Source organism: Coregonus lavaretus, assembly GCF_964263955.1.
Source record: "Coregonus lavaretus genome assembly, chromosome: 25".
Classification (NCBI taxonomy): Eukaryota; Metazoa; Chordata; class Actinopteri; order Salmoniformes; family Salmonidae; genus Coregonus; species Coregonus lavaretus.
This window is the reverse complement of record NC_140012.1, coordinates 39,395,187-39,408,093: the sequence shown is the minus strand read 5'-3', so window position 1 is coordinate 39,408,093 and position 12,907 is coordinate 39,395,187. Positions and strand designations below refer to the sequence as shown.

At 47.0% G+C, this 12,907-nt stretch overlaps 1 protein-coding gene across 1 annotated transcript in view; it reads left to right on the top strand.

Annotated features, from left to right (window-relative positions):
* The window catches only part of LOC311100909 (dynein axonemal heavy chain 17-like), a gene marked incomplete at its 5' end in the record, with an annotated part of 141,747 nt that overhangs the window by 3,483 nt on the left and 125,357 nt on the right, over nucleotides 1-12,907 (top strand). The window contains 28 exons of the mRNA XM_084141893.1: nucleotides 1,763-1,862; nucleotides 1,961-2,046; nucleotides 2,126-2,251; nucleotides 2,472-2,624; nucleotides 2,747-2,833; nucleotides 3,002-3,169; nucleotides 3,289-3,405; nucleotides 3,498-3,766; nucleotides 3,980-4,175; nucleotides 4,402-4,548; nucleotides 4,685-4,793; nucleotides 4,875-4,978; nucleotides 5,073-5,210; nucleotides 5,870-6,013; nucleotides 6,108-6,293; nucleotides 6,433-6,687; nucleotides 7,023-7,192; nucleotides 7,371-7,593; nucleotides 7,789-7,905; nucleotides 9,633-9,719; nucleotides 9,808-9,960; nucleotides 10,208-10,456; nucleotides 10,702-10,824; nucleotides 10,959-11,081; nucleotides 11,320-11,636; nucleotides 11,753-11,879; nucleotides 11,978-12,130; nucleotides 12,251-12,376. Coding sequence (XP_083998019.1) covers nucleotides 1,763-1,862; nucleotides 1,961-2,046; nucleotides 2,126-2,251; nucleotides 2,472-2,624; nucleotides 2,747-2,833; nucleotides 3,002-3,169; nucleotides 3,289-3,405; nucleotides 3,498-3,766; nucleotides 3,980-4,175; nucleotides 4,402-4,548; nucleotides 4,685-4,793; nucleotides 4,875-4,978; nucleotides 5,073-5,210; nucleotides 5,870-6,013; nucleotides 6,108-6,293; nucleotides 6,433-6,687; nucleotides 7,023-7,192; nucleotides 7,371-7,593; nucleotides 7,789-7,905; nucleotides 9,633-9,719; nucleotides 9,808-9,960; nucleotides 10,208-10,456; nucleotides 10,702-10,824; nucleotides 10,959-11,081; nucleotides 11,320-11,636; nucleotides 11,753-11,879; nucleotides 11,978-12,130; nucleotides 12,251-12,376 — 4,353 coding nt within the window. The remainder of the gene's footprint in view (nucleotides 1-1,762; nucleotides 1,863-1,960; nucleotides 2,047-2,125; nucleotides 2,252-2,471; nucleotides 2,625-2,746; nucleotides 2,834-3,001; nucleotides 3,170-3,288; nucleotides 3,406-3,497; nucleotides 3,767-3,979; nucleotides 4,176-4,401; nucleotides 4,549-4,684; nucleotides 4,794-4,874; nucleotides 4,979-5,072; nucleotides 5,211-5,869; nucleotides 6,014-6,107; nucleotides 6,294-6,432; nucleotides 6,688-7,022; nucleotides 7,193-7,370; nucleotides 7,594-7,788; nucleotides 7,906-9,632; nucleotides 9,720-9,807; nucleotides 9,961-10,207; nucleotides 10,457-10,701; nucleotides 10,825-10,958; nucleotides 11,082-11,319; nucleotides 11,637-11,752; nucleotides 11,880-11,977; nucleotides 12,131-12,250; nucleotides 12,377-12,907) is intronic.

The following is a 12,907-nucleotide window of genomic DNA, read 5'->3' as shown; positions in this document are numbered from 1 at the left end:
GTGTGTGTTTCGTCTTCGGTCTGTTGTGTGAAGAATCGCTCAGCCTACTCATTGATAGCCCCCACTTTAGTGAACTTGCGCGAGACATTGCGATAGTTCGACATTGCGATAGCCTATACATCTTTTGATTACCGATGCACGGTTCTGACTGTGCCTGGTGGCTGTCATGCCTACCTATGGCTGTGCCCCTCCCTCTCTCTCCCTCCCTCGCTAGCTTGTGCTTTGCTGGTAAAGATGCAAGAGTTTGTGTTCTCGGATGTAGACTATGGCAAATAGTTTCCTCCATTGCAGAAATACTGAATCTTATGAGTCGAGGAGTCGATTCCGCTGACACCCACAAATGGGAGTCGACAACGGGAGTCGGCGGGCAAGGAGTCGAGGAATTGATTATTTTGGAGTTGACTCCCCACCACTACATAGCAGATGTTTTGGTGGTGTCATTCACTTTCAATGGAAGGAAAGCGAGAGTGGGCGGGGGAACCGTTGAGCGACACGAGCATGGGCGAGGGAGCTGAACAGGGCGGGACTGGGCGGGACTCTCGAAATGTGAAACAACAAAATTGGCTAGTTCAGCTATCTGTCAAGAAATGGGCGGGTTGTAACTTGATCCTACTGCTACGATTGGATAGAGCGAGGCTGTAACTCCGCTCCCTTTCACATCTTCCCATCGCTCATATCACTTGCTGCTCATATCACTTACTGCTGTTTACTGCTACTATGAGAATTAGCTCAATGGTGTAAAGCCATAAATGTGCATAATATTTAACAAGGAGAGCGAGGGGAGGAAAAATTATAAAACAATGACGCACGTTCTGTCTGAATGACTCAAATCTGCCCATAGTTTGAGAAGTGAGAACGCACACACGCACACTGATCTATAGCTTTCATGGTCCATAAACATGCAGGAAGATTCTTAGGTAGCTAAACCTATTGCCAACCTTTATTTAGGCATTTTAAAACACTTTATTCTTTCCCTATTACGACAATCATCTAATCCAACTATCAATTGTCAATTTACAGATACGATTGCGGATGGTTGATTTTGGTCACTGTGTCAATTCATCTAATTCTCAATACTGCACCTTTCTGTTGTAGAATGAGCTAGCTTGCTGCTGCTGATTTTTCCAGCTAGACATTCCTCGGCATTGTGCAGTGCTCGTGGCCCAGGTGGTGAGTGGCGGCTGGCATAGCAGCAGTTTTGCTATGTAGAGGGACTATCGGCAAAGCCGATAGAGAAGGGCCGATTAGGCTCCTTTAAGAGTACATCCTGGGCTAGGTATGAGCTGACATATCGGTGAGCGGCTGCTCTTGTGTGTCACAAACTACTCCCTTCCTTATTATACCTACTGCGTTAGAAGTTCTAAACGGTGCTAGTAGAAATAGCAGGCTGTATCGATGTTAGCAATAATGACTCTCGAATGTCAAACTATTGATGGAGGATTTATGCCTATCAGTCTAATTCGAGTGTTTGAATTTGTAACGCGGCTGCATGAACCTCTAACGCGGCTGCATGGGCTTTGTCGGATTATAGTCTGTGTGGTTTAGTTGTATCCAATGGCAGTGTCTGCGATAAGGTAAGGTAACGCAACGAGCCGCTTGTGGATTTGACAGCTCTAATGCAGTTCCACCTCCGACACCGCCAAAACAACGCTATGCGGATGTCAGTCTGATTGAATGAAGCCCTAACTCGAGCTGCGCTGCAGGTATCAGGAGTGTGAATACCGATAGGTCAACTGGTCATGGTCCTTTCTTTCTTCTGTAGTTGATGGATCCAAAAGTGCGCAAGATGGCAGAAATTGTTGAAAATGCATCAAGTACCTACTGGCCAGCACTGAAGAGTATCTACAAGGATATCAATGAAGGTAAAACAAAGTTTTCACTAACTCAGATTTCTCTCTCTGAACACAAATGGTTGTTGACCTGCATGCATTTTATGTTATGCCACCCTCCTCCACTGTAGGTCGGACGGAAGCACGGGATATTGTGCTTTATCTGAAGCCACTGCAGAAGATACTTGATGAGATTGACCAGTTGGAGTACTCACAGGTGAAAACAGCTTCATGTGTCCATCCTATTAACCTTTTCAACCTTTACTTTACACCTTTTCCCTCTGTCCTATTTGCAGCTGCCAACCTACGTGGGAGCTGTGATGCACACGGTGTGTCTGACCTGGGCTAACTCTGAGCACTACAGCCACCCTGCCAGGATCATTGTCATCCTCCAAGAGATCTGCAACCTCTTCATTGATATGGTACTTGGCAGTGATGTTTTTTTAAAGTGCATGTCTTTTCAATGTCTTTTCAATAACTCCAATCAGAATATACTAGCTCTTACCCCCTAGTCCCCTCCCCTAGACACTTCTCAGACCTAGCCCCTACTACACAAACACATTTCACCTAGACACTGTCAAAGTCAAAATAAAACAGCTACATACATTCATAATTTGAAGACTGTCCTCCTGTGTGCTGCAGACGAGGAACTTCCTGGGTCCAGAGGAGGTGATGAAGGGCCTTATGGGGGAGATCGTCGAGATTCTGGGAAAATTCAGGATGAGCATTGTCACCTTGGTGACCCTCAGAGAGACTTACGACCAGTGCAAAGTTGACATGGACAAATACTTCAAAGTCAGTAGACATTCTTACACTCTCACCTATTTTCCATCACTCAAGACAACATTTAATCAAACCTTCAAGTGTTACAACTCTATGACTAAAGTAAAATATGTTGGTACTGTTGTGTCTTCTAGAATGGAAACTCAAAGAACTGGGATTTCCCTTCACACCTGGTGTTTACCAGGCTGGATGCCTTCCTGCAGCGTCTACAGACCATAGAGGTACACACACACACACACACACACACACACACACACACACACACACACACACACACACACACACACACACACACACACACACACACACACACACACACACACACACACACACACACACACACACACACACACACACACACACACACTAGGCTGACCTGTGTCTGGTAGGAGGTGTATGCGGTGTCAGTGGAGCTGCTAAAGCTGGAGAAGGTGGACATCCAGGGGGTCAGAGGCAGCGCCCTGGGAAACATGGTCTTCAACATCTACGAGGAGTTCCTTAATCTCATCAAGATATTCGCCGAGTGCAAATACGACGCCATTGACACAGGCAACAAGGTAACCAACCTTGGCTCTGGCCGAAAGTAGTGCACTACTAGGGAATATGGTGTAATGTCACATGCTGAGCCAGAGCCAGCTGTGTTGTTCAGAGTTTCTCCTCTTTCCCTCTCACTCAGAGCTTTGATGAGAACTTCAGGAAGTTCCAGGACCAGATCTTAGACTTTGAGAGACGGTTAGGCACCATCCTGTGCCAGGCTTTTGATGACTGTGCCTCCACAGAGTCTGCTGTCAAGGTCAGTCTAATGTAAGGTGTTCTGATACCTAAAGTATGTACAGGAGTGAAAGTCACTCTTCAAAACCTCCTCCCATTTCCTCCTGCATGTAGATGTTGGACATGTTTGGCTTCATCCTGGAGCGCCCTCACATCCAGAACCAGATCTCGTCTAAGTACAAGGAGCTGGTGGAAATGTTCAGCTCAGAGCTGGACCGCACCAAGCTGGTGTACGACGCCCAGATGGCAGCCGTGGAGGCATGTAAAGGCATCCCGCCCATTGCCAAAAACATGCCCCACGTCGCCGGGCAACTCAATTGGGCCCGGGAGGTACAAGACCGCATCCAGATCCCCATGAAGCACTTCAAGGCTATCCACCACCCGTACGTGCTGTAGTATGGTCCATCACTCGTACTCTCGTATACACTACTCTCAGTGTGCTGGTTAACCATGCAAAAAGCATCTGAGACTCCTCACCTTTCACTTTTTTACTATGACTACGCATGTTAAAATGAAATGCATTGAAATGGCCTTGAAGACAGTTGCGGTCAGTGTATAGTGGAGGCTAACAGTCCTGTGTGTTGTGTTGTGTCCAGTTGTATGGACACGGATGAGGCCAGGCTGGTGTTCCAGAAGTATGAAGAGATGATGGAGCTGCTGCACCAGTACTGTGTGAGCGTGTACACAGAGTGGACGTCCCGGGTCGGTACTGACTGCCAGTTCAACCTGGAGCAGCCTCTGCTTCTACGCAACACCAAGAACAATGTCCTCAGTGTCAACTTCAACAAGCAGGTCTGGCTGGGAAACACCCTCCAAATACACACACACACGCACACACACACACACATACACACACACACACACACACAGCCCACACACACACTCTCTCTCCAAACACACACACTTTGTCTTGACACTTTCTATAGACTAAACAGACTACGCAAGAGTTAGCCATATCTCTGTTTGTCTGGTCTGTGGTGTGAGGTTTGAAAGGAGTAACATGTTTATCTCTCTGCAGCTGGTGGCCGTTCTGAGGGAGGTGAAGTATCTGACCATCCAGGGCCAGCAGGACATGCCTCCCAGCGCTGCTGAAGTCTTTGCCCAGAGTGAGACCTTCAGGAAATACGTGGGCAACCTGGACCTCATCGTCTCCTGGTACAACCAGGTACAGGACAGGACACTGGGAGGGGGGGCATAGACAGATGGATGAATACATGTATGTTTGGTTTTTATTCTAAAACTGCAACTGAAGACACAAACTCAATGTAAAAACTTTCTGAGGTGGTATCTGTCATCCACAGATCCTAGCCACAGTCCTGCCAGTGGAGTTTCCACTGCTTGAGGAGGAGCTGAAGGGCATCGATGAGAAACTGGCCCTGGCTGAGAGCACTCTGAGCTGGCACGGGGAAGGTACTGGACTGAAGGGTGATGATCACAACATTACTAGTCATATTCATAACAGGTCATAATTGTCACTTATGTGTGTGCCAGGTGTGTGGGAGTACATCCAGCAGATGAGAGACAACTTGCATGACTTTGAGAGCAGAATCAACAAGGCTAAGACCAACGTGGAGGCCATGCACCTAATCATGGAGGTAAGGACTGTCTATCTGATAGAACACACCCCTGCTTTCCCTTCTGTACCACTGGAGGGGAGGTGTGATGGTTGTATTGTGATGTGACTGACAGGAGTGGTCTGTGAGCCCCATGTTTGAGAGGAAGGACAATAAGGACTCTCTGCTGGACCTGGATGGAAGACAAGCAGCCCTCAACAAGAAGTACACCGCCATCAAAGAGTCTGGCGAGAAACTCCACCAACTGACACAGGTAAAGAAACAACTACTACTTACAGTATGTAACAAACAGTGAATAAGTACACTATGGGAGACTACAGTACACTGAGTGTACAAAACATTAAGAACACCTTCCTAATATTGAGTTGCACCCCCCCTTTTGCCCTCAGAACAGCCTCAGTTCGTCGGGGCATGGACTCTACAAGGTGTCCAAAGCATTCCACAGGGATGCTGGCCCAAGTTGACTTCAATGCTTCCCACAGTTGTGTCAAGTTGGCTGGATGTCCATTGGGTGGTGGACCATTCTTGATACACACGGGAAACTGCTCAGCGTAAAACTCAGCAGCGTTGCAGTTCTTGACACAAATCTGTGTGCCTGGCACCTACTACCATACCCCGTTTAAAGGCATTTAAATATTTTGTCTTGCCCATTCACCCTCTGAATGGCACACATACACAATCCATATCTCAATTGTCTCTAGGCTTAAAAATCCTTCTTTAACCTGTCTCCTCCCCTTCATCTACACTGATTGAAGTGGATTTAACAGGTGACATCAATAAGGGATCATAGCTTTCACCTGGATTCACCTGGTCAGTCTGTCATGGAAAGAGCAGGTGTTCTTAATGTTTTGTACAATCAGTGTATGTGATATGTGTGCCATGCTGAAGAGTCTGTGTATCTGGTGTCTGTAGGAGAATAAGAAGCTGTTTAGAGCAGATGAGAGCAATGACTCGTGGATGGCCTATGTCGACTACATCGATGACAAAGTCCTGGACGGATTCTTTAAAGTCGTCCATGTGTCTCTCGAGTTCCTTGCTAGTAACATGCTCGCCAAGGTATAATTCGTCCCGGAGACAAACCCTCACAGATATCAGTCATGTGTTAAATTCCTTTATGTGCTACTAACTGGTGTGTTGTGTTGACTTGCAGGCGAGTATAAACCCGCTGTTTGAGGTGCGTTTTGAGTTGGATGATGGAGACACGTCGTTCTACCCATCTTTGGTCTATGGCATATCTGATGGCTTCTACGACCTGGTCGAGTGTCTCATCCATGATGTGTACAAAGCTGCTGAACTAGTTCCTCGGATATCAATGACCAACAAAACTTGCTACAAGGTGAGTACATCCCTGTGTGTGAGTGTGTGTGTGTGAGATTGAATGTTACTTGTGTGTGTGTCCCATTTTGAACCATCGTACCCTGTGTAAACTATGGTGTGTGTGTTTGTGTGTTTCTCCCGTGTGTCCCTCCCTTAAGCTGGAGTTGGATGAGATTTCAGAGCTGTCAGACATGCGTGAGAATGTGTTGAACCAGGTGGTTGGGGCCATGAAAGAGGCCCAGGAGTACCGGGACGTGCTCTATAAATACGCCTACCTGTGGCAGGATGACAGGGACGAGTTCATGGAGCAGTTCCTCCTCTATGGCAAAGTTCTTACCCCAGAGGAGATTGAGTTGAACGGAGAGGACAGCGTGCCCAAAAAACCCCCCACGCTCAAAGATTTCAAGGAAGAGGTACAGAAAGAAGTCCCTGGCTGCGTCCCAAATGACACCCTATTCCCATAGGACTCTGGTCAAAAGTAGTGCAGTCTTTAGGGAATAGTGTGCCGTTTGGGATGCACCCCCTAAAACACAGTAGGGACTCTAACAGCCAATGTAGGACACAGGAGGTTGGTGGCACCTTAATTGGGGAGGACGGCTCGTGGTAATGGCTGGAGCGGAATAGGTGGAATGGTATCAAATACATCAAACACATGAGCCGTTCTCCCCTCAGCAGCCTACAATGATGTAGGAGTGTTAGGTTCTCCAGGGTTGGTCCCAGTGAGTTTGCTGTGTGTGTCCCCCTACAGATTGATATGTATGAGAAACTGTACAGGGAGGTGAGCAAATTGGAGCACTTCCAGGTGCTGCAGCACTGGCTCCAGATCGACATCCGTCCCTTCAAACACGCCCTGCTCAACACCATCAAACGTTGGAGCCTCATGTTCAAACAGTTCCTCATAGACCGAGTCACCAACAGGTACAGACCCACAGATACAGAACACTAGTACTGGTGGGTGTTGCGTTAAAGACCTTCAGAATGGGACTCATTGGTTGGATGAAGACTTTCTCCAACTGTTAATTGTCTGCTGCTGTGTGTGTGTGTGTGTGCGCGTCTTTGTCTGCGTGTGTTTGTGTGTGTGTTTGTGTTCCCCAAGCCTGAGGGACCTGGACGGCTTCATCAAGGAGGTGAAGGATGGGCTGACCAAGACGGTGGAGGAAGGGGATTACCAAGGCCTGGTGGGGGTCATGGGTCACCTGATGAGGATGAAAGACAGACAGGCGGCCACAGACACCATGTTCTCCCCTCTCAAGGAAACCATCCAGTTCCTCAAAGACTTTGGAGAGGAGTTGCCTGACGAGGTCCACGCTCAGCTACAGGTAAGCGACACACAGATCTGACTCCAGGTAAAAGTGGCACCTTACTACAGATCTAGGATCACTAGAGATATTGTTTTATAGCTCTCTCAGCAAGGGCAGAACCTCTTTACCGCATGGGTTTCCATTGCTTAATAACAAAACAAGGAGCTGATCTTTATTTAGCCTTTAAACATGAAACAATGTGTCTTGGTTTAGGATCTTCCAGAGCACTGGAATAACGTGAAAAAGATGTCCCTCCAAGTCAAACAGAACTTGGCTCCACTGCAAGCACATGAAGTCAACATCGTCCGAAGGAAATGCCAGCAATTTGAGGTAATTTTTAACACATACAGTGAGGGAAAAAAGTATTTGATCCCCTGCTGATTTTGTACGTTTTCCCACTGACAAAGACATGATCAGTCTATAATTTTAATGGTAGGTTTATTTGAACCGTGAGAGACAGAATAACAACAAAAAAATCCAGAAAAACGCATGTGAAAAATGTTATAAATTGATTTGCATTTTAATGAGGGAAATAAGTATTTGACCCCTCTGCAAAACATGACTTAGTACTTGGTGGCAAAACCCTTGTTGGCAATCACAGAGGTCAGACGTTTCTTGTAGTTGGCCACCAGGTTTGCACACATCTCAGGAGGGATTTTGTCCCACTCCTCTTTGCAGATCTTCTCCAAGTCATTAAGGTTTCGAGGCTGACGTTTGGCAACTCAAACATTCAGCTCCCTCCACAGATTTTCTATGGGATTAAGGTCTGGAGACTGGCTAGGCCACTCCAGGACCTTAATGTGCTTCTTCTTGAGCCACTCCTTTGTTGCCTTGGCCGTGTGTTTTGGGTCATTCTCATGCTGTAATACCCATCCACAACCTATTTTCAATGCCCTGGCTGAGGGAAGGAGGTTCTCACCCAAGATTTGACGGTACATGGCCCCGTCCATCGTCCCTTTGATGCGGTGAAGTTGTCCTGTCCCCTTAGCAGAAAAACACCCCCAAAGCATAATGTTTCCACCTTCATGTTTGACAGTGGGGATGGTGTTCTTGGGGTCATAGGCAGCATTCCTCCTCCTCCAAACACGGCGAGTTAAGTTGATGCCAAAGAACTCGATTTTGGTCTCATCTGACCACAACACTTTCACCCAGTTCTCCTTTGAATCATTCAGATGTTCATTGGCAAACTTCAGACAGCCCTGTATATGTGCTTTCTTGAGCAGGGGGACCTTGCGGGCGCTGCAGGATTTCAGTCCTTCATGGCGTAGTGTGTTACCAATTGTTTTCTTGGTGACTATGGTCCCAGCTGCCTTGAGATCATTGACAAGATCCTCCCGTGTAGTTCTGGGCTGATTCCTCACCGTTCTCATGATCATTGCAACTCCACAAGGTGAGATCTTGCATGGAGCCCCAGGCCGAGGGAGATTGACAGTTATTTTGTGTTTCTTCCATTTGCGAATAATCGCACCAACTGTTGTCACCTTCTCACCAAGCTGCTTGCCGGTTTTGTAGCCCATTCCAGCATTGTGTAGGTCTACAATCTTGTCCCTGACATCCTTGGAGAGCTCTTTGGTCTTGGCCATGGTGGAGAGTTTGGAATCTGATTGATTGATTGCTTCTGTGGACAGGTGTCTTTTATACAGGTAACAAACTGAGATTAGGAGCACTCCCTTTAAGAGTGTGCTCCTAATCTCAGCTCGTTACCTGAATGAAAGACACCTAGGAGCCAGAAATCTTTCTGATTGAGAGGGGGTGAAATACTTATTTCCCTCATTAAAATGCAAATCAATTTATAACAATTTTGACATGCGTTTTTCTGGATTTTTTTGTTGTTATTCTGTCTCTCACTGTTCAAATAAACCTACCATTAAAATTATAGACTGATAATTTCTTTGTCAGTGGGCAAACGTACAAAATCAGCAGGGGATCAAATATTTTTTTCCCTCACTGTAGGTATATGTAGCTACATCTATGTAAATCACATAGAGACGACAGACAAGTAGAGAGATACTGTATGGGCATGGTGTGAAGCTTTGTGTCCTTGCATATCCCCACAGATCAAACAGTATGAGTTTAGAGAGAAGTTCAGACAGCAGCCCTTCTTCCAATTCTCTTTTGAAGACCCACACGGGGCTCTCGATGATGTGAGTAGTTCAAAATCTTTTGTGGATCTAATTTCAACTCTGTGTTGAGTATAAACTCTAAACCTTCCAATCCGGTGTGTAACCACAGATTCAGATGGACATCATGGGCTTGGAGGAAGAGATGGAGGGCCTGTCTGACTCAGCCGGTCTGTTTGAGGTGAATGTTCCCGACTACAAACAGCTCAAAACCTGCCGCAAGGAGATCGTCCTGCTTAAAGAACTCTGGGACATGATCCTGCTGGTAAGACGCCACAGCTCAAAGGCATACTGGTGTTTTGAAAAAAAGCATAACATTATGTGGAGAAAAATCTGGATGCATGCAATAGTGTCACTCTGTTTGATAGATTTGCGATTCATCTTGTATGGAGCTTTCTCTACTCTGGTCTTATGCTGGCCTGTGTCAATGGTTAGATAATCAGTGAGACTGATTCAATAGATTGACAGACAGTGAGTGACAGTGAGTGACAGTGTGCTGGTTGTGGCTGCAGGTGCGCGGGAACATGGATGACTGGAAGACCACCCTGTGGAAGGACATCAACGTGGAGGGGATGGATATGGACACCAAGAAGTACGCCAAGGACATCAAGGGGCTGGACAAGGAGATGAGGGCCTGGGACACCTTTACCGGATTGGACAGCATGGTGAAGAACATGATGACATCACTGCGTGCCGTGGGAGACCTGCAGAACTCGGCCATCAGGGACCGCCACTGGCTGCAGCTCATGATGGCCACCAAGGTACAAGTCAGCTTCAGTCAACGGCACCAATGGCTGTGTCCCAAATGGCACCCTATTCCTTTATAGGACTAAATAGGGAGTAGGATGCCATTTGGGATGCACCAATGACTTTGGAAAATACTTCTCTACATTTCCTTATTGCATTCGGGACTGATGATGTGTCATAAGGAGCTGATACCTTATCCTAGAGCTAAGAGCTAGGTTATAAAGCTTTTACTGAACCTGTAATCCATGTCCACCCCAAGGTGAAGTTTGATATGTCTGAGAAGACCACCTTTGAGGACCTGCTGAAGCTCAACCTGCACCAGTTTGAGGACGAGGTGCGCAGCATCGTGGACAAGGCCGTCAAGGAGTCTGGCATGGAGAAGGTGAGGACACATATAGAAACTGTAGTGGTTAGGCTAGTGATTATAGGCTAGTGGTTAGTGATTATTGTGAACAGGCCTTTTAGTCTCTCTCCCCCTGCTAACCCCTGCCCTGTGGTCTCCTCCCTTCCCCTCAGACTCTGGCCGAGCTGGACAGCACGTGGAGCTCCATGGTGTTTGAACACGAGCCTCACGGCCGGACAGGCACCATGCTGCTCAAACCCAACGAGGAGCTGGTGGAGACTCTGGAGGACAACCAGGTACACAACACACAACACACACCCACAACCACATCAAACAGGATTAGATAGGCATTCACCACACTCATTTCATGCAGTACCAGTAGTGTACTGTAGAGTGTCATTTGAGATCTGTCCATTGAGTTCCATTCACTGGGACTTCCATCATTTGGCTCCCTGTGCAGATGTACTTCCTGATGACTATGGAGATGTATGACATCAGTGACTAACCCCTGTTCTTCTTCTCTGGTGACCTCAGGTGCAGCTGCAGACTCTGATGACTTCCAAGTACATCGCTCACTTCCTGGAGGAGGTGTCTGGCTGGCAGCATAGGCTGTCCACTGCAGACTCCGTCATCTCCATCTGGTTCACCGTGCAGCGCACCTGGACCCATCTGGAGAGCATCTTCGTTGGCTCCGAGGACATCCGCTGCCAACTGCCCGAAGACTCCAAACGCTTTGACGGCATCGACACGGACTTCAAGGAAATCATGGCTGAGGCAGTGAAGGTTACCAACGTGGTGGAGTCCACCAATAAGAAAGGGCTTCTGGAGAAACTGGAGGGTTTGGAGACAGGGTAAAACAACGGCTTAGAACAGATATAGCTACATTATATAAGATTCCAATGTTGCCCTGGTTTGATCATGCCAATCATTGACTCTAATGGTTATCTCCCTGTGTGTTGCCCCTCAGACTGGCTATGTGTGAGAAGGCTCTGGCTGAGTACCTGGAGACCAAGCGTCTGGCCTTCCCCAGGTTCTACTTTGTCTCCTCTGCTGACCTGCTGGACATCCTGTCCAATGGAAACGACCCTGTGGAGGTACGCTTCCAGGCAGCCAGTACATCTACAGAGCACAGCAACGGACCACATATTATCCCATATCTCCAGTGTGTGACTGCCTGTGTTCACATCTGCAGGTCAGCAAGCACCTGTCCAAGCTGTTTGATAGCCTGTCCAACCTCAAGTTCCAGCTGGACGAGAGTGGCAAGCCCATCAAGGTGGCCCTGGGAATGTGGAGTGAAGAGATTGAGTATGTCACCTTTGACAAGGACTGTGACTGCTCAGGACAGGTGTGGAAACAATCATATACTACTGTATAACTAAGTGTGTAACTCTTACATTAGGGCTCTGCATACTGCAGTCAATGCTATGCAATATTTTTTAGATGTTCCTTCTGTGTTTGTGTGCAGGTGGAGATGTGGCTGAACCGTGTGCTGGAGAGGATGTGTGCCACTCTGAGAGTGGAGTTTGGAGAGGCTGTCCAGGCCTACGAGGAGAAACCCAGAGAACAGTGGCTGTTTGACTACCCAGCCCAGGTCTGTACTCTCACTTATCTCTTGCTTAAACATGATTTTAGAAATGTTTGCACACTTATTGAAAATAAAATACAGAAATATCTCATTTACATAATTATTCACACCCCTGAGTCAATACTTTGTAGTAGTACCTTTGGCAGCAATTACAGCTGTGAGCCTTTCTGGGTAAGTCTCTAAGAACTTTCCACACCTGGATTGTGCAACATTTGCCCATTATTATTTTCTAAATTCTTTAATCTCTGTCAAATTGGATGTTGATCATTGCTAGACAACCATTTTCAGGTTTTGCCATAGATTTTCAAGTAGATGTAAGTCAAAACTGTAACTTGGCCACACTGTCTTCTTGGTAAGCAACTCCAGTGTAGATTTGGCCTTGTGTTTTAGGTTATTGTCCTGCTGAAAGGTGAATTCATCTCCCAGTGTCCGGTTGAAAACAGACTGAACCAGGTTTTCCTCTAGGATTTTGCCTCCTTTCCATTTATTTTTTATCCTGACAAACTCCGCAGTCCTTAACGAGTAGAAGCATACCCA